Source organism: Neolamprologus multifasciatus, chromosome 1 (assembly GCF_963576455.1).
Source record: "Neolamprologus multifasciatus chromosome 1, fNeoMul1.2, whole genome shotgun sequence".
NCBI classification, from domain to species: Eukaryota; Metazoa; Chordata; class Actinopteri; order Cichliformes; family Cichlidae; genus Neolamprologus; species Neolamprologus multifasciatus.
Window position 1 is genome coordinate 33721737 of NC_140439.1, and position 21569 is coordinate 33743305.

The 21569-nt window shown below is 40.8% G+C and overlaps 1 protein-coding gene and 1 long non-coding RNA gene across 10 annotated transcripts in view; one reads left to right on the forward strand and one right to left on the reverse strand.

The window, feature by feature from the left end:
• The window catches only part of kif13ba (kinesin family member 13Ba), a 47247-nt gene that overhangs the window by 17024 nt on the left and 8654 nt on the right, over positions 1 to 21569 (forward strand). For 7 of the 9 annotated variants that reach the window (XM_085162033.1, XM_085161856.1, XM_085161940.1 and 4 more), the window contains exons 4-36: positions 1282 to 1294; positions 1736 to 1796; positions 1924 to 2016; positions 2553 to 2733; positions 4002 to 4089; positions 4777 to 4911; positions 9874 to 9986; positions 10205 to 10316; positions 10412 to 10624; positions 10706 to 10816; positions 10970 to 11104; positions 11629 to 11759; positions 12888 to 12974; positions 13100 to 13290; positions 13374 to 13653; positions 13775 to 13937; positions 14030 to 14185; positions 14305 to 14454; positions 14934 to 15059; positions 15180 to 15353; positions 15499 to 15656; positions 15736 to 15868; positions 16001 to 16156; positions 16271 to 16370; positions 16517 to 16643; positions 17034 to 17089; positions 17179 to 17303; positions 17383 to 17658; positions 17742 to 17894; positions 18046 to 18123; positions 18232 to 18282; positions 19895 to 20051; positions 20865 to 20995. In XM_085162033.1, the coding sequence (XP_085018159.1) occupies positions 1282 to 1294; positions 1736 to 1796; positions 1924 to 2016; positions 2553 to 2733; positions 4002 to 4089; positions 4777 to 4911; positions 9874 to 9986; positions 10205 to 10316; positions 10412 to 10624; positions 10706 to 10816; positions 10970 to 11104; positions 11629 to 11759; positions 12888 to 12974; positions 13100 to 13290; positions 13374 to 13653; positions 13775 to 13937; positions 14030 to 14185; positions 14305 to 14454; positions 14934 to 15059; positions 15180 to 15353; positions 15499 to 15656; positions 15736 to 15868; positions 16001 to 16156; positions 16271 to 16370; positions 16517 to 16643; positions 17034 to 17089; positions 17179 to 17303; positions 17383 to 17658; positions 17742 to 17894; positions 18046 to 18123; positions 18232 to 18282; positions 19895 to 20051; positions 20865 to 20995 (4414 nt within the window). The remainder of the gene's footprint in view (positions 1 to 1281; positions 1295 to 1735; positions 1797 to 1923; positions 2017 to 2552; positions 2734 to 4001; positions 4090 to 4776; positions 4912 to 9873; positions 9987 to 10204; positions 10317 to 10411; positions 10625 to 10705; positions 10817 to 10969; positions 11105 to 11628; positions 11760 to 12887; positions 12975 to 13099; positions 13291 to 13373; positions 13654 to 13774; positions 13938 to 14029; positions 14186 to 14304; positions 14455 to 14933; positions 15060 to 15179; positions 15354 to 15498; positions 15657 to 15735; positions 15869 to 16000; positions 16157 to 16270; positions 16371 to 16516; positions 16644 to 17033; positions 17090 to 17178; positions 17304 to 17382; positions 17659 to 17741; positions 17895 to 18045; positions 18124 to 18231; positions 18283 to 19894; positions 20052 to 20864; positions 20996 to 21569) is intronic. The other 2 variants (XM_085162168.1, XM_085162253.1) reach the window with 1 other exon arrangement.
• LOC146526129 (uncharacterized) overlaps positions 1 to 21569 on the reverse strand; it is a 188479-nt gene that overhangs the window by 10839 nt on the left and 156071 nt on the right. The gene's annotated exons all lie outside the window — the stretch shown is intronic.

Genomic DNA, 21569 nt, shown 5'->3' on the forward strand with positions numbered 1-21569 from the left:
CAGCGTCTTGGCACCAATTCATAAAATGCGTCAAATGCAATCGCTTGCCTAAGTTTAAATGATCCATCTTGTAAAATGTGGCCTGAAGTGAACTTGCATAATTATTGTGCTTAAGCACCTTAGGAGATTTGACAGTCAAGCTGGCTGCTAGTAACCTTACACCAGGCTTGATTTACCAGTATTCAGTCATACTTCATATTTTAATGACAATTCTAAAATGGTTGGTTTTCTCTGCACACTCAGATTCACACATTTTGTTGTGTTTTTTGTGGGAAGCAAGAATGAATGAATTGATTGAACAGTCCACTTTTACTCCAAGATGTGGAAACTGGAATCACATGCACATATTTACAGACACATACTCATTTACTTCATGCAAACAATAATGTAAAACCATGCTCTAATTTATGTATTTCTTATAATCTGTGGAGCAGGTTGATGTCAAATGTTTATGCTTCTGTAACTTAGAGTTATTGATTTGCCAGCTTAAGAGCTTATAATTCATTTTCAGCACATACTATTTAAATTTAGGTTAGTCTGTACTGACATTTCCTCATATGCAGAGAAAACCAGATGGAGTTCCCGTCTGTTTACTGGAGGAAACCATTTTGAAGGACATAGCTGTTGGCTAAAAGCTCATCATGTCTGTCGTGTGTATGACTGAGGCTGCTTGTGTATATATTTCCTTAGTTTTTCTGTAAAAGCTTGCACAGATACACAGAGCTGTTCCACTTCTTTTTAAAGGTTACCGTTTTTTCATTATTTTTCCTACATGCCACCTTTAATATCTGCTTATGACCTCAGCCCAGTAACTGTTCCACACCATCATCTGAATGCAATAGACAATGTCAACACACTGCCAGCTTCAGTACCCCTCTATCTCACACATCCAGTGCTATTCTCACACACGCATTCCTGAAACGATTTACTACGCCCTCAGAGATGGATGCAGCGCCCACCCTAACACCCAGATACACACCCCAATCCCCTGAGAGGCTGTTTTTGACATGTGACACAGAAGCTGTAAACAACTACAACAATGGCTATGTTTTAAAGTAAATGTTAAAACAAGGAAAGCCTAAAGCAAATGACTTTAATCCAGTCTGCCTGTCTGTCCACCCACATATAAATTTCTTTCTCTTTTTATCTCTGCATGCTACACATTAGGGTCAAAATTAGCCTTGAAAGCCCATCCTACTGCATCCTTTTAATTTGCACTAAATGCCATCTTTCTGTTTTTCCACATGTTCCCGTTGACCTCGATCCTCCCAACATCATCAGGAGTCAGTCCAAGGTAACGGCACACAAATACACACACGGACATTTTCAACACTGAGCTAATTCCATGGTTGTGAATCATCTGTTTTAAACAAAGGCACCGCTGTACTACTTCAGCTCGGTTTCTGAGCTGTGTGCGACCATACAGGCAGCGATACAAAGTAATGATTTGTAAAAACCATTATTGCCTAAATGGTTTGTTTAATTTATGAACCTTTATTTTAATCCTGAGGCAATACTTGTTTCCTGGGAACTGAATGTTTTTTCCCACTGGTTCTCTTTGCTGTGTGTGATTATTTTCATCGTCGTTTGAGACTTGATGGTCGCTATGGTTACACAATTTGAGCATTTGAGTATTTAAAAACATAATATACACCTTTTTACTCTGGTGGCTTGTGCGACTACATATTCCAGTATAACATCTCATGGTGGTGCTGTTTTGTCTGTGTGTTTACAGGTTTTTGCCTACGATTATTGTTTCTGGTCCATGGATGAGACGGATAAGGAAAAATTTGCAGGTATGTAAATTTTTATTTTAATCATTCAAAAAGAAATTGCATTAAAATATCACTACCAGATGTGTTAACTAAATATATACTTCAGTTATACCGACTGACTATGTCTGTTTGTGCCACTTAACTGCAGGTCAGGAGGTGGTGTTCCAGTGCCTTGGGGAAAGTCTTCTCCACAATGCCTTCCAGGGCTACAATGCCTGTATATTTGCCTATGGACAAACTGGTAATTTACACTTAGACAACTCACTATTTTATGATGGATCTTATTTTATGACAGAGCGTCTAACTTAACAACAGGGGTTGGTTATAGTATGTGGCAGATTTCTATCAATCTTTTATTGCCTTAAAGCTTTTTTAGGAGTGTCTTTGTGGACTACCACTTGTACCGACTTGCATTTCTTCAGTACAAATAAGACACAGAAGTTAAAATACATGCACATGTTTCAGATATCTCATGTCCCATAATGTGTAGAGCACTTATCATACTCTTACTTTACATATAATCTTGACCCTGCGACAGCAAGTTGGAGCTCATAAATTGATCCACTGTCTACACATGAGTCATAATGAGTCGAACCCTTTGCTTGTTTGTCAGGTGAAATCATTCTTTAATAATTTCACAATCGTACCATCATTACTTTGTGTGTTAGTGGCTGTGTTTTGTATCAGCTGCCACAAAGACGGGAAATTATTTTACATTTAACTATACCTGCTGCAGTCAGTCTCCTTAAATTGGAGTATTTGTCTCCGTGTTTGCAGGCTCGGGAAAGTCGTACACTATGATGGGCTCAGTGGATCAGCCAGGGCTGATACCTCGACTGTGCAGTGCTTTGTTTGAACGGACACAGAAGGAACAGCGGGAGGAGGAGAGTTTCACTGTTGAGGTTTCCTACATGGAGATCTACAATGAGAAGGTCCGAGATCTGCTCGATCCCAAAGGGTATGATTTCATTCCTCAATCAGCCCTTTTCCAAATGTGTGGGTGGTTTCGTTTTTCATTTGAAAGGTGTGGCCGCTCTGATAAATCCTAAACAATTCAGTAGTTGCCTTTGGTTGAGTTCCCCTCCACGAGCCAAATTTAAATCAATAGAGTATTAGATTTACAGAACGTTTTTCTTTCGTCTCATATCCTTATAATGCAGATTCTGCCTTTCTAATATTAGTATCCTATTAAACTAGATTCAGCATCTTAGAGCTGACTCACTGTAAAACCCACAAAGGTTGTAACAGCACCAGCAGGTGTAGAATTACATCAGTCTTCGGTGTATTTTCAAATGCAAACTCATTTTTACATAGTTAGATGACTGTAAACACAGGCACTGAAGAATTAGAACACATTTTAATTTATTGTTCAGTTTATTAATAAGTTGATTCTTAGAAAATGCATGTGAAACTGTTTTGAAAGTCTAGAATTGTTCAAGGCATTCTTCAAGCAAAAATGATTGAAGATATTCTGTATTTGACATTATTGTATATTGAATATCTGGAGAGTTTGACCTGCATGTCAGGCACAACCCCTGAAATTGTTCTTGGAGAAACATTAATAGAAAATGTTTTCTAATATTTTAGACACTAAACGTTTTATTTCCAAATAATTTGAAAAGAAAATGCACATTAATAATGATAATGACAATTCCAATAAACTAAAATACATCTGCTGTAAGTCTACTTTTCTGGTAAATGACCAGCTTGCAGCTCTGCTCTAACATAAACTCAGATTAGCTGATAAATCAGTGAAAGTCTGTCATTTGTTCTGGATCCACCAGCTGTTGTGGTCAGTGCATAAAAAGATTAGCATTCTGCCCTGCAGTCACTGTTTTTGTCCGGTTCGTGTCCAGCAGGTCAGCTGTAAATCAGGACCCCAGGCCTGTGCCTGCTGTCCCAGACACTATAACCTTTGACCTTCACTCGCTGCATGACTTTTAACCTCAATAAAACGGACCAAAGACTAGCAGACCATCTGACTGCCATATGCGCTCTGCTGTGGGTCAGATAATGATGAAGTTCGTAGATCTGCGGCAAGTTAGAATTGGGGTCAGAGAGCCAAGTGCTCACAAAGTGTGAACTGTGCACTGTGGACTATTGGTTACCAGAGCGAGCCTAGCCTCTACTGCCTCCCCTGCTTGGACATCATTGTTCAAGCATTGGATGCAATTGGTCATGAGTGACCATGTCTTTGTTTTAAACCTCATTTTCTTCTATGCCCAGGGGCAGGCAAACACTGCGGGTGAGAGAACATAAAGTTTTGGGTCCATACGTGGATGGCCTGTCTCGACTAGCGGTGGCCAGCTACAAGGTAAAAACAATTCACTGAACAAAAAAAACCTTTCATGCATTTATGTCACCTACTACCCCAAACGTCCACCATGCAGCACTGCACCACACATCCTGTCTGATCAGTTCTTCAGATTTTCTGTAACACCTGAACAGAGTTTCTTGCTGCCATTTCCTCTCACCGTCCTCTTTGAGTATTTATATCGCTTGAAGTACCAAATGTTAGTAGTCTCACAAACCAAATCAAAAATGGTGATAACATTTTGTTGTTTTATATTGTGATTTTCAGGCGATTCAACCGCACTAGTTCTAAATTATAATCATTATAAAATATAGAAATAGGCGAAGAATGTGCCGTGTAATTTATGGCCATGTTGACAACTATTCTTTGGAGCGAGGTAAAGCATGTTCAAATAAAAGTGAAACAAACAATTTTATAATTTACAGTATCTCTGCATCCATCCATCCTCACTCATGAACTTGTCACTGCATAAGTATTAAAGGTTGGAGTTTGAGCTTTGTAATGATGCTTGTCACATTTTCTCTTTTATGTGACAAAATAGTGATTTTTTTATGAAGGCATGGCAAAATATTTTAGCATTTTCTTTTTTAGTAAAATGCTGTGATGTAATCTGTTTTTGAAATTAAAGCAAAATGGGAAAATATGAGAATGATTGTATTGTTTGTTTATTGTCTCTTCTTCCGTCAGGACATCGAGTCTCTAATGTCAGAGGGCAATAAGTCACGCACTGTCGCTGCTACCAACATGAACGAGGAGAGCAGTCGATCGCATGCAGTCTTCAACATTATTCTCACACACACACTCAAAGACTTAAAGTCTGGGGTAAGATATAACAACACAAACACACACATGCTCACACAGAACTGATCTGTTATTTATAAAGATGACTAGTTAACATCTGTTCCAACTTGGATTCAAACCATGTTCCCTCAGTCCCCATGCCATAATCTCATCCCTGCACCATCAAGCTGCTGCATCATCCACCCACTTCTAAGCTCTCAAATATGCTCTACACTGTCTAGCCACATCAATCACACATAGATTTTCTTCAAAAGGCCTGCAAGGATTTGCCGGGCGCGAGAAATCTAAAGCTTTAGAAATGATTGAGACTTTACTTTTTAATCACTTTGATTGCTGAACTTTTTTGGGGTGCGATAATGTTTCTGCTATTTTTAATAATATCTAAACCACGAGAAAAAAGAAAGCTACCAAAAGGGATGATGTCAGCTCCGCCATGTGACCAGGCTCTCTAAGAAAAGACTTAAATGACTAATTCTCCGTCCTGACTGACCCACTTAGTCTCTCCTGATCCTTGCTCTTATTTCCAGCTAGAGTTGCTACCAGCAAGTCCTGTTAATAATTCACAGACATGACTGTGAGTTTGTCAGTTGATACAGCCTGCTCTCCTTTCAAGTCACGCCCAGAGTCAGTCACTGAGTTGGCCAGACAATTCGCCGGTAGGTTCATCAAGCTGAACAAAGTCTAACAGACAGCAAACGCATAAACTGTGTAGTCAGTGAGTGAATCACTTAGCTGACACATCCTTCTGCTACTTTTAACACTATATTTTATTGTCCCGTCATAAGTGAACATCAGATTAAAAATCTCTACTGGTTTGTGTTATTCCAAAGAACACAATTTTGACCATTCAGTGCAATTTGAGTAATTTTGTTTCTGTGTTTGCAGTGCTGACTGCAATATTTAGGTTGGTTTTTATGTTTATGATCCTCTGACTAGCAGAGTATTAGTCATTAGGGATGTTGGACTCGTTTCATGGCACTGAAACCTTGTTAGGCAGTGGTAAGCAGTATTTCTGAGCCCCTGAGAACACCATTTAAGGTAGTCAACTTCAATATTCAACACGTATTTAAGCTTCCAAGTTTCTTCAAGCTAAATATATAATCTGTCCCCAGTTTTAAAGAAATAGTGACCGTTGATCTTTGAATCGGAGCTCATCTCCGCCCTCAAATGACGCAGCCTGTGTTGGGGGCAGGTTAATAAGAGGCAACCTTTTGACAAGTAGCAGAATCACCTGTTGCTGGATGAGTCATTCTGACACTCAGATTCTTGTCACTGGTTTTCCTTTCAGTATCCTGTCCTGTTTGGACTTTTCAGCCACGCTTTCAACTCAAAGGTCAAATTTGGTTGCGCTTTGGCCATGTGTACCTATCTATATCTCAATGGTTTCCTGATGTTTCTCTGTGTCATAAAACACTTTGCAGGCTGTATAGTATAATGTAGAGTTGTTAAAATGTATTGTAGCAGTTGTTTTTTGCGCTGCAGAGTTGACCCTATTTCTTACCATGTGTATCTGCGTGTTGATGCCCCGACACTCGTTTTATGAGCAGATACATTACAGCATTATATTTGTTACTGACTCGAGTATCAACTCCCCTGCTTTAATAATAAAGTATTTCCCTCTTTTTACTATTCGAATAGCTAGTTAGATGTTAAGACTCGAACAAGACAAAAGTGTCAGGGTACTGTAGACTTTTGTGTTTATCTCCAAGTCTTATATTTCCGGGCTACAGATCCTATCGTTGATGATGTAGTAAGGAGCTAAAATTACTGAATTACAAAAGGTTGTGGCTTCTCATGTGGTAGTGCTGTTCAGTCATCAGCTTTGCCTCCCCGCTCTCTGTAGCTGTCTAACGTGACTTCTCAGTTCAGGGCATTATTTAAAAAAGGTCTAGTTTTCTGTTCCGGATAAACATCTCTTGTTTGTTTAACAATTTGCTCAGTCCTGGGGCATCTACACTTGTGCTGGTGTGAGGCTGATCTGTATCACTTGTCCCTGAGGGTGAGCTTTATCTCATAAACGAGTCTTTTCAGAATTCAAGTTTGAGTTTACTTTACCTGAGATTTCAAGGTGACAATGCAATGCAGCTGTTTAAGATTTAAGATTGAACCTATCTGCTTCTCAAGTTAAGGTTGCTTTGCTTTCCAAGCACAATGAAAACCCCTTTAACAAATGTTTATTTTATAGTAACACATACACATTCTCACAACTATAAACAAACTGCTGCAAAATGTAGTGTAGAAAAAATGTAGAAAAGCTTTTCTGTATGTAATAAAAGGCTAAAGTTAGCTTATTATGATTTTCCTTATTTTCTTTCATTTATATATCCTGATAAAATAGGTTACAATAGTGCATTCTCATATTAGTCATGGTTGTATTTCTAACCATGACATCACCTTATATGCTCGAAATCCTTCTTAGCCGAGATTTCAGATTGCCCTAAACTCTGTTTCAGAGGGTTTTTTCCTGCTCAGGTGTAGCTTGGCCAGTGAGCCTAGCAGCCCCTACGGCAGGGGTGGGCAACTCCAGGCCTCAAGGGCTGGTGTCCTGCAGGTTTTAGATGTCCTTGATCCAACACAGCTGATTTAAATGGCTTGAAGTTCTCCAGACGCCTGGTAATGAACTAGAAGAGAATAGAATAATCCTTTAATTGTCCCACAAGGGGGAAATTTGCTTGTAACAGCATCCAAAAAGACAAATATACAAACAAACAGTACACAGGACACGGAACAGAAACATACACAATTTTTCTTACATATTTACATTAAGGACAATGGTTACTATAAACAGAGAGTACTGTACAGTTATTAAATGAAATAAAAATAATTACAGGTAAGAGGCAAACCAGGTTGTAGTGCAAATTGGTTAATTAACTAACTAACTTAATTAGTTAGTTAATTAACACACCTGAATCAAACTAATCATTTGATTCAGGTGTGTTGACCCAGGGTGAGATCTAAAACCTGCAGCACACCGGCCCTTGAGGTCTGGAGTTGCCCACCCTTGAACTATGGCCTGTTGTTCAGACTTTGGTTGCTTTTTGTTCTTGTTTGGGTTTTTGTTTTGTTTTGTTTTTTTTTTGGGGGGGGGGGGGGGGGGTTGAGAGTCAGCCATTCAGAAAAGACACAGAAACACAAATAACAATATTGGTAATACTGTCAGATATATAGAGCCTCAGTTTTTTTGTTTTTCAGCTTCTAAGTTGCTTCTAATGGCTTAAAGCAGCGGTCCCCAACCCCCAGGCCACGGACCGGTACTGATCCGTGAGTCGTTTGGTACCGGGCCGCGAGAGTTGGGGCTCGGGTGTGAAATTTATGGTTTTCAAGGTTTTTATTGTTTTTTAGCATATTTTTTTTTTTAAATCTTTTTTATCATTAACTCTGTTTCCTTGGTTCGTTTCCCATATGAATAAATCTTTTTTTGGCACCGGTACTGGTTTTAGTTTGTTGTATTTATCCGCGACACCTTAAAGACTGGTCTGTGAAAATATTGTCGGATATAAACCGGTCCGTGGTGTAAAGAAGGTTGGGGACCGCTGGCTTAAAGGATGCTAAATTCGCTTGTTTCAGACAGTAGGCGAACCAGATTCAATAAATCTCCAAGAATAAAAGCTAAAAATCCTCATAGTAGGTCAGCTTTAAGTCTCAATAGTCAAGCTTGTTGAAATGTTGAACAACTTGTAAAGATTTTGATGAAAGTTGAGAATCAGAAATAATGATGAACATACACTAAAAAGAGAGAGCTTGTTTTTGTTTTAATCAAAACCAGTGATGTCAAAGAATAGTTAGGATGGTGTTAGCTGAAATTTTGCTTTGCAGTCCAGAAGAGCCTAAAGGTCACAACGCTGAAACTAATGCAGTAGAAGGTTAAGTATATTCGGCTTCACCCGTAGCACAGTGAGACTCATGTAATGAATTTGGCGTTTTGTGTACTGGGGTTACTCTTCTGGTAAGGGAGCGGGTAGTCTCATCTTGTGAAGTTGGCTTGTTGAGTCTGCAAGGCTGCAACTGAAGTGAAGCAGTGTGGACTTTAGATTTATGGAGTTATGTGGGAGTGGGAGTGAACCAGTTCTTTTACAAGAACACCATTATCATTGTATCTGTGTGCACATTCAGCCAAAACCTTTTGGAGGCTCGACATAAGAACATCTGGTAGAGTCCAGACATGTCACACCAGAGATCATCAGCCGCTTAGCTGATCAGTAATTGCATGACATTGTATGCGACTTTGTTAAAACATTGATGTGTGCAGAAAAGCAAGGTTGCTTGACAAGTGCACAGTTGACACACACGGAGGACTGCATCTGCTGATATTCAGCTGATGGGCTGCTTTGGCTTGTCAGCAGGTGTTGATCAGGTGTTAGATTCAGCCTTGTCAGCTGCTGACCTGTCACAATCAGGAGTGGATGTGGCGTACAGATAGAGATGTGATAGCCACCTCTTCAACAGCCCTTGGGAAGACACAGAGGGAAACTGTCATCAAGACACTGAAAGATAGCGGTGTGCTCCGGTTGGTAGAATTACAAGAATCAGAAGTATAGAAGACAAGAAAGGATATTGCTCAGTTAAACTTAAAAGCATACAGAAATGTGTTCAGGTAATAGCTGCTTAAAAATCAGCCTCCTTAAGGGTTATTAGAGATTTGTCAGACCCCTTGTGGGTCAGTGTTACTGCTTTCTGAAGTAAGTGAAGTTAATTCAGATGTGCCTAATCATCTTTACTGCAACCCCTGGATATGTTGTAAACCAGCCTGGGAACACCATGGCTTTTTGTTCCATTGCTTGTTACACTGGGAAAAAAAACATCAGTGGAAAGTCAGAGAAAGGAGGAAAAAAACTGAATACATTTTACAGTGGACAGAAACACCAACGCGGGTTGCAGGACCCTGCTAGAGCATCTCTAGTGCATAAGGCATCATGGATGCAGCAACAAATGGGGCAGTAATCAGACTTTATTTTTCCTTTTGCTCTTTCCGTATCTCTGTAGACGAGTGGGGAAAAGGTGAGTCGGCTGAGCCTAGTAGACTTGGCTGGAAGTGAGCGAGCAGCAAAGACTGGAGCAGCAGGAGAGCGCCTGAAGGAAGGAAGCAACATCAACAAGTAATGAAGCAATTAAAACATGGATACAGAGAAACAGTACATAAAACAGTTTTTTAAATGTTTTCCCAATAAAGGTTAAAAATATTTCTGAAGGTCATTCAAGCCTGACGTTAAAGTATCTCAACACACAAGCAGACAGAGAGCTACATGATTGCTATCAGTCCATCAGCTGGTAAATTATAGAAAATCAAGTGTTTGTTTCTCTTTGTGTTTGCAAGGTCCCTCACTACTCTGGGTCTAGTGATCTCAGCTCTGGCTGAACAAGGAACTGCCAAGAACAAGACCAAGTTTGTTCCTTACAGAGACTCAGTTTTGACATGGTTACTGAAGGTATGATAAACATAAACGACCACCTGAGCACCTGAGGCATTTTTTCCTCTATATTTTACTTATTTTTCTTTTTTCCCATCTTATGAATTCTCCAGGACTGCCTGGGAGGTAACAGTCGGACAGCAATGGTTGCTACTGTGAGTCCAGCGGCAGACAACTACGAGGAGACGCTGTCGACGCTACGTTATGCCGACCGAGCAAAGAGCATAGTTAACCATGCTGTCGTTAATGAAGATCCCAACGCTCGCATCATCAGGGAGCTCCGAGAGGAAGTCGAAAAACTACGAGTGCAACTGACACAGGCAGAGGTGAGAGATCTTCACAATCTAAGCAATCACCGTGTTGAAGTATTTGCCTCACCTGCTTCTCATGTGCTTTATTATCGCCAGTCTTTGAAAGCTCCAGAGCTCAAAGACCGTCTGGAGGAGTCCGAAAAGTTGATTCAAGAGATGACGGTCACGTGGGAGGAGAAGCTTCGCAAAACTGAGGAGATTGCACAGGTGAGACGCACAAGAAACATCAATGTAATTGATTTTGTTTTTATTCAGTGCAATAATTACAGTGCACAGTGTCTTTATTTTCTCAAACTGCATCATTCAGATACTTTAAAAGCTGAAAGTCTGATTTTTTTTTTTGTGTGTGTGTGTCTGCAGGAGCGTCAGAAGCAGTTGGAGAGTCTGGGTATTTCTCTTCAGTCTTCAGGGATTAAAGTTGGAGACGATAAGAGTTTTCTTGTCAACCTTAATGCTGATCCTGCACTCAATGAACTGCTTGTGTACTACCTGAAGGTTTGCATGAACACACAGACACACACACACAGAGTCCCCATCATGCTTTACCTAATGCCTTCTAAAGTATTATTCCTGACTCTTTTTTTTTTTTAAAGCAGAGTTGTGTAACTGCAGCTTAATGAGCGATCAGTCTTTGTCCTCTTAAAAACTAAATTTGATCAGATGTGTAAGAGATTATTTTTTTTACACAGTTTGAATCATAGAAACTGAAGTTTCATTTTTCTTAATAGCAAGCTGAAGAAGAACCAGTTGTCATGTGACTTGCACTGGGTTTTGAAAACGCTTTCAATTTCATTTATTTATACGAAACCTGAAAGGCAACCAGGTGTTATGGAAACATAATAATGTTGCTGTTTGATTTGCTTGATTAGAACAGATAAAGTTTAAGGAGTAAAATTTAGATCAGTTGTGACTGTAATTATAACTGGAACATCCCATAGATTTATGATGTGTTCCTCTAGACAGGCTCTTTATTCCCCTTTTGTTTGGGTCAGCTGATTGTAACATGTTGAACATCTCAGGAACACACAAAAGTGGGCTCAGCAGACTCCCAGGACATTCAGCTGTGCGGGATGGGTATCCAGGCAGAGCACTGTGTCATTGACATCACAGCCGAGGCAGCTGTGATTCTCGCCCCCTACCGCAACGCTAGGTAAGGAACGCAAACGTAACACAAACAAAGTTCAGAGAATTACACTGCAAGGTTTTAATTGGGTAACTTTGGATTAAAACCAGGGCTTTTAAAGTTCTAAAGGTGGTTTATTTCTCAGCAGGTTATATTCAAGATAAGAGATCAGCACACACAAAACCACTGCCCACTAGCCAGCTGGATTCTCTCTCCAGCCTCAGTGCACGGAGAGAGTGTCAGTAGTTTTCAGCAATCATTCTAAACCTTGTTTTTTTCCCTTATTAACTTGTGACCAGTGGAGTGAAATTTATATCCTGATTCTTTTTCCCCCTTCCTGCTGGCTACAGAAACACAAAGTCCTTTTTCTGGTTGACCTCTATGTTAATTTACAGGTCAGCCTACTTACCTGTTGCTCTCAAATAGTTCGGCACCATCAGCTGGGAAAAGGTGCTACAAGAGTTCTAAATTGCATAAGGATATCTTTATGCTACACAAACTACACAAACATATACATACTTTTTTTCTCCTGTCTCACACTGACTGCTTTATATCTAGTAAGACTGCAGCAAATATGTTGCTAAACTGCTTCTTCTTATTTTACTAATGTTAAAGCTGTCTTTTCTAAAATATGCAATTTGTCACCCTTGTGCAAAAATGCCTAGTTTATGTGAACACACTTGTAACTACACTGGGAAACATTAGGTTGACTTATTTAGTTAATAAACGCCTTCGTGTGAGCGTTGCTTATGTTAGAGTAGTTAAGTTTAGTTTTACTCTGTGTTTGTCAGGGACCGTTCACAAAAACATTCTCATGAGAGAAACAATCTAGATTTAGCTACTACCTAATTGTATGCGCAGTTCCTGGCTGGTTCATCGGTGTTAAATAAGCTATAAAATACAAATACATGTCCAAGATGTAAGATTACAAAGTAAAGCCAGATAAGAAAAAGATGTCCTGGTTGTTTGGAACTTGCTACATTATACAGGCCCTATGTTGATGAGGCTAAACATAGTGTAGTTAACCCCACCAGGGTTAAAGTCCTCTTACCAAAAGAGATGTTTTCTTCAGTCGGTTACTTCAGCTTCTGTTTGAGGTTCTTTAGAAATACAAATGCAACTCCCAACTATTGTCACCATGTTTTTTTTAAACAGGACGTGTGTTAATGGCTCTCCAGTAACCAGTGCTCTGCAACTCCACCATGGGGACCGAATCCTCTGGGGAAACAACCACTTCTTTAGGTAACCGCTGTTCTTTCTATTTAATTTATATTTTAAGTCTTTAAAAAAAACTCCCATCAATTGGTTTGGGCTATTTACATAAAATATTTTTGAGTCATGGATGAATGCATTTAACTCACTTTCAGGATCAACCTGCCTAAGCGGCGCTCTCGGGCTGCTGATGATGAAGAGGGTGAAGGTGGCGTGATGAAGAACAGTGGTAGCAGTGAGCAGCTGGATGCAGATGGTGATACAGCCAGTGAAGTGTCCAGTGAAGTCAGCTTCTCGTATGAGTTTGCCCAGACAGAGGTCATGATGAAAGCCCTGGGCAGCAATGGTAAGATGTGTTAGGACACTATTATGGAAAACGGCATGTCTTTTTCACTTCCTGTCTGACTTCTCAATGTTGTGTCAATTCAGACCCCATGCAGGCAGTCCTCCAGTCTCTGGAGAGGCAGCACGAAGAGGAGAAGCGGTCTGCTTTGGAGCGACAGAGGCAGATGTACGAGCAGGAGCTCCAGCAGTTGCGTAAGAAGCTCAACCCAGAACGCCTGTCCACAGGTCAGTCTGGAGGGCCAACAATTGGGCAGCAAGGTCCAGGACAGCAATCTCACTATCGCAGCATGGAGAGGCTCAGTATAGGAGGGATGAGCCATTCAAGCAGTGCTCAGAGCAGACTGAGGCAGTGGAGTGAGGACAGGTGAGTGTCTTTGAATTTTAGGAACATGCATAATGTGCTGATTAATACCAACTTGGTTTTCCTAATCCATCCGTTCGCCTGTCTCCCTTAATGTTGTTTTCCACCTGTTGTCCTTGTGCAGGGAGGCTGTGTTGGTGAGGAGTCTTCGGAGGTTGAGGGAGCAGATAGTCAGGGCGAACCTCCTGGTACAAGAAGCCTGTTTCATTGCAGATGAGCTGGAACGTCACACAGAGTACAGAGTCACTCTGCAGATCCCATCAGACAACCTTAATGCAAACCGCAAGGTCGTAAAAACAAACATGAAGACCTTACATGTGGTGACCTGTCCTCTGGTGTTCCCAAAAGCTTATAAGTATGTGTGTGTGTGTGTGTGTAGAGGGATGCAGTGCTCAGTGAACCAGCGATCCAGGTTCGAAGACGGGGTCGGGGCAAACAGATCTGGAGTTTGGAGAAGATGGAGAACCGTCTGGTTGACATGAGAGAGCTGTACCAGGAATGGCAGGACTACCACTTAAATAATCCAGACGACCAGGTGAGTTAACAGCCATATGCCACCATGATAGCTTCACTGTAAACTTATTGGGAATCTTATGAAGTCACACATAATAAGCACATCTCTAACATCTACCTATTAAAATTTTCCTTGTCCAGGTAATGCGTTCATATTTCCGCCGAGCGGACCCGTTTTTTGACGAGCAAGAAAACCACAGTCTGATCGGCGTCGCCAACGTCTTCCTTTCCTGTCTTTTCTATGACGTCAAACTGCAGTATGCAGTTCCCATCATCAACCAGAAAGGAGAGGTAGAACACAATTTGTCACCAGTTTAATTCCTTAATTTCTTCTTATAGGAGAAGTAGCCCTGACTTATAGAAACAGTCACTAGACTTGGTATGGTATTACGCTTTTCACTGTGACTCAGGAAGAGTTTCAGTGAGATCAGAATTTAAAAGTTTGCATGATATTCAGGGAATTGGGGTGGTAAAATGTTAAAAGATTGATAGCAAAAATTGACTCCAGGAAGCTGATGTAAACTTTTAGCTGATTTTGATGATTGCATTTGAAATCTGAGCGGTGAATGAGCAGCTATAGAATAGAACAGCCAGAGATACAGGAAGTCTTTGGGGACAAGGAACAAATTCTGGGAAAAAATTTTGTTTTCATTTTCAAGTCCGTACTTTTATTCATGAAGTCTATTAAAACAGCTTTGCATCTTTCCCCGTTCAAAAAAAAGTATTTTTCTTATACTAAAGGATGTTTTCTGTTTTCTTGCTGCGTTTAGGTTGCAGGTCGCCTGCATGTGGAGGTGGTAAGAGTTGGAGGGGGCTTAGAGGATAACATGGCTGGAGGAGATGAACCTGACAACAACCAAGACATTGAAGTTCAGGATCGCAAACTGGTCTGCATGGTAAGACTCATAGCTCATCAGAAAATTTAGTGCATTCAGACCATCTGAATCTTCCCAATACTTCCAGGACTATTAGGTATGTTTAGTTGGCATTTCATTTTTCCTGTTTGTCATCCACAGATTAAAATCCTGCAGGCTACTGGTCTTCCTCAGTACCTGTCCAACTTCGTCTTCTGTCAGTATTCTTTCTGGGACCAGCCTGAGCCTATCATCGTGGCTCCCGAAGTTGACACGTCATCCTCATCACCCAGCAACAAGGACCCACACTGCATGGTGGTGTTTGACAGCTGCAAGGTAAACATGGGAGGGAAGGCGAGAATTTCAAGTCTTGCAACAAATCAAGAAGCTTTCCTGAATGGTGTCTATTTTGATTTCTAGTTGTGTGAAAATGTGTTGGGGATTGGTCTGAATGGCACTTGTTTTTTGGGGGCTTGTGTAGGAGCTGGCTGTGTCCGTAACTGAGGAATTTATCGAGCACCTTACAGAAGGGGCAGTCGCCATCGAGGTGTACGGACACAGACAGGCTGATGCTGGAAGAAACCCCGCACTGTGGGACCTCAGCATCATCCAAGCTAAGACACGCACATTACGAGACAGGTAGATATAACAGAAAGAGTACATATAGATTCTTGTTCTGCAAGGAGCACAGGTGTGCAAACAGTGTCTGATTTTGTAGATGGAGTGAGGTAACACGTAAGCTCGAGCTGTGGATTCAAATCCTGGAGATAAACGAGAATGGAGACTTTGTTCCAGTGGAAGTGGTACCTGCCAGAGATGTGCGGACCGGAGGAATCTTCCAGCTTCGGCAGGTGAGGATGACACATCACAACAAAAACAGTCAACCTGTTTGAATCAGAAAACTGGAAAAGCGGGCTTCTAAATATTCTAACTAGTGTCTTGTCTTCTTAATCCTCCTCAACCTTCTCCTCATACTCCTTTAGGGTCAGTCGAGAAGAATCCAGGTGGACGTGCGCTCAGTTCAGGATTCTGGCACTATGCCCCTGATCGCAGAGATTGTGCTCGCTGTATCAGTGGGCTGTGTGGAGATCAGAAACACCACAGCAAACCAGGAAGCAGATGAGATGGACAGTTATCAGGTAGACCACTCTGCCTACAGTGTGATTTACTCTTTCATTGAGTCATAAATTACCTTTGAAGTAGCTGACATGAAGAAGAAGATGGAGTGATTAACTGAGTTGTTTGGTGGACAGGAAAGAGACCTGGAACGGTTACGGCGGCAGTGGTTAGGTGCTCTCACCAAGAGACAGGAATACCTTGATCAGCACCTACAGAGCCTGGTTAGCAAAGCAGGTAAAAATACGTAGATTAGTATGCAAAATATTGATATGCACAGGTTTTAACAACTGTTTCTGATCCTAATTCACAGTTACAGCAATTTACACTTTTCAAGTGGAATAAGGTGAATGAAATGTTTAATGCATGCATGTTTTGTGCAGAAAAAACAGAAGATGACATGGAGAGGGAGGCGCAGCTCCTTGAATGGCGTTTGACTCTAACTGAGGAGAGAAATGCTGTAATGGTGCCCTCTGCTGGCAGCGGCATTCCTGGAGCACCTGCTGAATGGTACAGCCCATTAAATGATGTTCTTATTGAAAACAGCTGAAGCCCCTGTGAGCCTAAAGCTGCAGCTTCAGACTGCTTTAAACGCTCTGTATCAAACCGCTTTAAAATTTTAAACAGCTCTTTGTGATGTCAGTGAGTGCAGATATCCCTAATATGGTCATATAAGGCACACACTCTGGTTTAAACACAGAAGTCTCATCAAACCTTCTGTTTGCAGTTTGTAATAACGGCTTGAAGGGAGATAAAGCATCTTGTTTGAACTGAGGAGGTGCATGTAGGCCAATTGCAAAGGATTATTGTCTGAGAACAAAAATATTGAGCTGGAAATTAGCATTCATTATAACCTTTTAAGACACAGAGGTTTAAGCAACAAAGTTTTTTTTTTTAAAGGGTTCCTCTGCCTGGCATGGAGACTCACATCCCCGTCCTCTTCCTCAATCTCAAACGTAAGTCAGTCATTTGCAAAATTGTGCAGAATCTGACAAAGTGTTTATCCTTTTATATAAGTTAATGTGAAATATCTTTGATTCCCCAGCTGATGACCTCAGCTCTCAAGACCAGTTTGAAGTTCCAGAGGCTGGAGGTTGGGATGCTATCTTGAATGGAGAGGATGAGGATGACTTTTTTGATCTACAGATTGTCAGACACTACGATGGAGAGGTGAGGATAAACCTGTAATTCTCATAAGGAGGCCTTTTCATTAGAAACCCTTTTAATAACTGAGCTGTTCACTCCACAGGTTAAAGCAGAGGCATCATGGGACTCCACTGTGCATGAGTGTCCTCAGCTCAGTCGAGGGGGATCATATCCTGAGCAGCGTGTCTATCTGACCATACGGGTGGTGGTCCAGCTCAGTCACCCTGCTGACATGCAGCTGGTGCTGAGAAAAAGGATCTGCGTCAATGTTAACCCGGGCCGCCAGGGATTTGCCCACAACTTTCTCAGAAGGATGTCAACCCGCAGCACCGTACCTGGCTGTGGGGTCACCTTTGAGGTGGTTTCCAACATCCCTGGGGTAAGGCCAATGGGAAGAAGCATTGTTTTGTCAAGCATATTATTAAACATGTTGTTAATCTTTATGATGCTTTGTCTCCTTAGGATGCTCCCGGTTCAGAGGACAGGGAGATGCTGGCCCGACTCGCTGCAAGCGCACACAACAGCCAGTCAGGCGATGATGAGGCTGCCATTGAGAAATACCTCCGGAGTGTCCTGAGTCTGGAGAACATTCTGACACTGGATAGACTCAGACAGGTAGGTGGAGATAAATAATAGAGCTGTAGATTGAATTTAAACCCACATTATGAATTGGCAGGCATTCATCCAGTCACACAGCTTTTTTTAAATTGATGATCTTCTAATATTTTCTTCTAATATATACATTAAAATACTCTCTGTGTTTTAGGAAGTGGCCGTGAAGGAGCAGTTGACTAGCAGAGGGAAGAGTAACAGACGGAGCATAAGCTCTCCTTCTGTTAACAGGGTAAAGCATGAAATATAGTGGCAGACCATCATAGCACAGATGGCATTGCATTATATTGCAATAAGATGTGAATTTTCTCAATATACTCTTGCCTGTCCCTTCTGTCAGCTGTCTGGAAGTAGACAAGACCTGTCCACAACCTGCCTGCTGGATGATAAGGTAATACGCACTGTTGAACAGCACAAAATCATGTGTTTCTGTACACTGTGTAACTGCTGGAGTGTTGTCTGTGCAACGTTGGAAGCTCTCTTCATTAGCGTGCATAAAGAGAGCTGTGTTATTATTGCATGAAATCAAAAACTTTACCTCTTTGTATTTAACACTGCATTCAGTTATTAAATAGACCCGATAATTTTATGTGGTCATTTAATTTACTTAGTTTAATTAATAAAAGAAGAACTTTTTTTTCTAGTTAAATGTATCTACGTAATACTAGTCAGATTAATCTCAGCACCAAACACTATAGAGTTCACTGAACCAAAGTAACCAACCTTAATCATTTAAATAAGTTTATAATTTATTGACAGTGAGTTTTGAGAAAGTGACACTTTTTTTTCTTAGTCTGCTTATTTAACTTTGTTTACTTTTTATGCTTCAGCCAACATGCTTCAAAAGGCCCAACTTTAATGTCATATTGTGAAGTGCATTAGCACACTGGAACACAAACCATGTTGAAAGACCAAAAAACAATATTTCGAAAAGTTTAGGAATTCTGTTTGAACTTTTTCAGTTTAAATCAACAGAAAGACCTGTTTGCTTTTACCCTATATTTGCATAAAAATTTTATGATTTGTTTACATACGGGTTACCATGTATATCTGAAAAAGGGGTATTTTCCTGTTTTTTTTTCTTGTTTTTTCTTGTTTTTGCTGTTGTTGTTTTTTTAAGTAATATGCTTATTTATTATTTAAAAATAATGTGTATTAGCACAGGTAGTACATTGAAAGTAGAAACTAACCAACTTGCATCTTTTAGTTGACAAGAACAGCTATACATAAATTATACTTTGAATAGAATAGAATAATCCTTTAATTGTCCCACAAGGGGAAATTTGGTTGTAACAGCAGCCAAAAAGACAAATATACAAACAAACAGTACACAGGACACGGAACAGAAACATACACAATTTTTCTTACATATTTACATTAAGGACAATGGTTACTATAAACAGAGAGTACTGTACAGTTATTAAATTAAATAAAAATAATTACAGGTAAGAGGCAAACCAGGTTGTAGTGCGAATTGGTTAATTAACTAACTTATTGCAGTTACAGCATTGATGTAAACATCTATGTTTGTTGGGAGAAGTTCAGATTGTACAGTCTGACAGCTGCAGGGAGGAAGGACCTGCGGAAACGCTCCTTCAGTGACAGACTGCTGCATCCTAGATGCAGCAGTCTGTCACTGAAGGAGCTCTGCAGTTCAGCAACATATACATGCATGGGGTGGGAGACTCTGTCCATCCGAGATGTTATTTTGGCCAGAGTCCTTCTGTCTCCCACCACCTGCACCGGGTCCAGGGTGCATCCCAGAACAGAGCTGGCCTTCCTGATGAGTTTATCCAACCTCTTCCTCTCAGCTGCCGATAAACTGCTGCTCCAACATACCACACTGTAAAAAATGACAGATGCCACCACAGAGTCATAGAAGGTCTTTAAAAGCGCTCCCTTTGTGCTTGGAGCAGTAATTTGTGTGCTTTTACTTGTGGATGCTGTACGACTCAGATATTTCATTCTTTTAAATCCAACATTATCTCTGTCTGCTCCCTCAGGGTCGATGGGAGAGTCAGCAGGATATCTACATGCCCTCTCAGTTTCCTCGCACCCTGCCCCGCCCAGCCTCCTCCCCTTCCACCTACTCCACCTCCCCGTCTTCATCACCTACTCCCTTCGGCACCCCTCCTCCACAGAACCAGGAACCAGAGCAAGGTAAACCCCTCCTTCTTTTCCCATCTCCTTTCTCTCTTCATTAAAACACTTTGGGCTCTGCTCATTACTCCATCTTACTCCCCCAGCCATTCTTTTCTCCTCCTTTTTTTCTGCCTGGATTCATCCACTTAAGCTGCTCACAGATTTCCACCTTACTTTCTCTTCTACCTTGTCCTCTTTTGTCTGATGTTCCAAAGATATTTAACCACACCATCTGATGTTTCATTGTTCACATTATTAAATGCTGGATCCTCCATGTCCGGTGTGTTATCACACTATCTACCTGCTCTCTTTGTATTCATTTCTAGTGTAAAGGTCTCCATTCTCTCCTCATCTCCTTGAACAGAGCTTTTTTTTTAATGTCTGCTGTGATTAATTGAATATTGTCTGTCAGTTAGTTGATTCATAGTGATTTCATGTTAATGTCAGTTTGAATCATTGTCACTGTGACGTCCTTCAGCGTAATTCTGTTTTGAAAATAAACAGAATTAATGATGTTTAAATAATTTCTCTTTCACAGTCCAGTAATTTAGAGTGTTTATGAAATCATTTCCTAATGGCTAAAATCATCTTTGTGTTAGTTTGTTTTTTGTTTAGTGGTTTTTTTTTGCCAGCTTCCTCTGTTAGTCTATCCCAGTATTGGGGTTTTTGCCATTTTCTGGACTCACTTTCAACTTCCAATCTTAATCTTTCATGCCTCCTCTACCTCCCGGACCTCCTCTTGTTTCCTTGCTTCCTTCCCTCTCTTCTGCCTCCTCCCTTCTCGCCTCGTCTTCCTCCTTCTCGCCTTCTTCCCTTCTTCCCCCCCTCCAGGTCGTTCAGGACTTGCTGCCTCTTATCTTTCAGTTAAGGCGCTGGTTCCCCAGATGCCCAAACTGCTCAAGTCTCTGTTTCCAGTGCGAGATGAGAAGAAGGAGCTGAGACCTTCGCCGCAAAACCAGCAGGTCAGCAGATTCCCTGGAAGCCTTGTATTGAGTTTGTTACATATCTGCAATAGATATAATATCACTTTTTCAACTTTTATTTTTAAATATTTGAACCATTATTCTGGGATCCTTATGTTACAATATAAAGCGCCTTGAGGTGACTGTTGTTATTTGGCAATTTCAATAAAACCGAAATGAACTGAACTAAATTGTAGACAGGTTAATCAGAATAGATTTCTACTCTTTCTGCCCATTGAAATAGTTTATTGATTGCAGGTGACATGTTATGAGTTCACACATAACCATACAGACTTATGGTTACACCACGAAGCAGTTTTTACCTGCTTTCCACACACTCACGCTGCAATCGGTGCATCAGTAGCAATTTGGGGTTCAACATCTTGCCCAGGACATTTCAGCATAAGCTGTAATGCTGTAGCTGCACTCATGACCAGAGGTTTTCGCAGGCACAAGTTTGTTTGTTTGTTTGGGTTTTTTTTGTTTTTGTTTTTATTCTTCAGGGTTTCATGGTTTCAGTAAAATATTGATGAATTATAATTGACAAATTAATGACTAAAAAAGTGTGCACTGT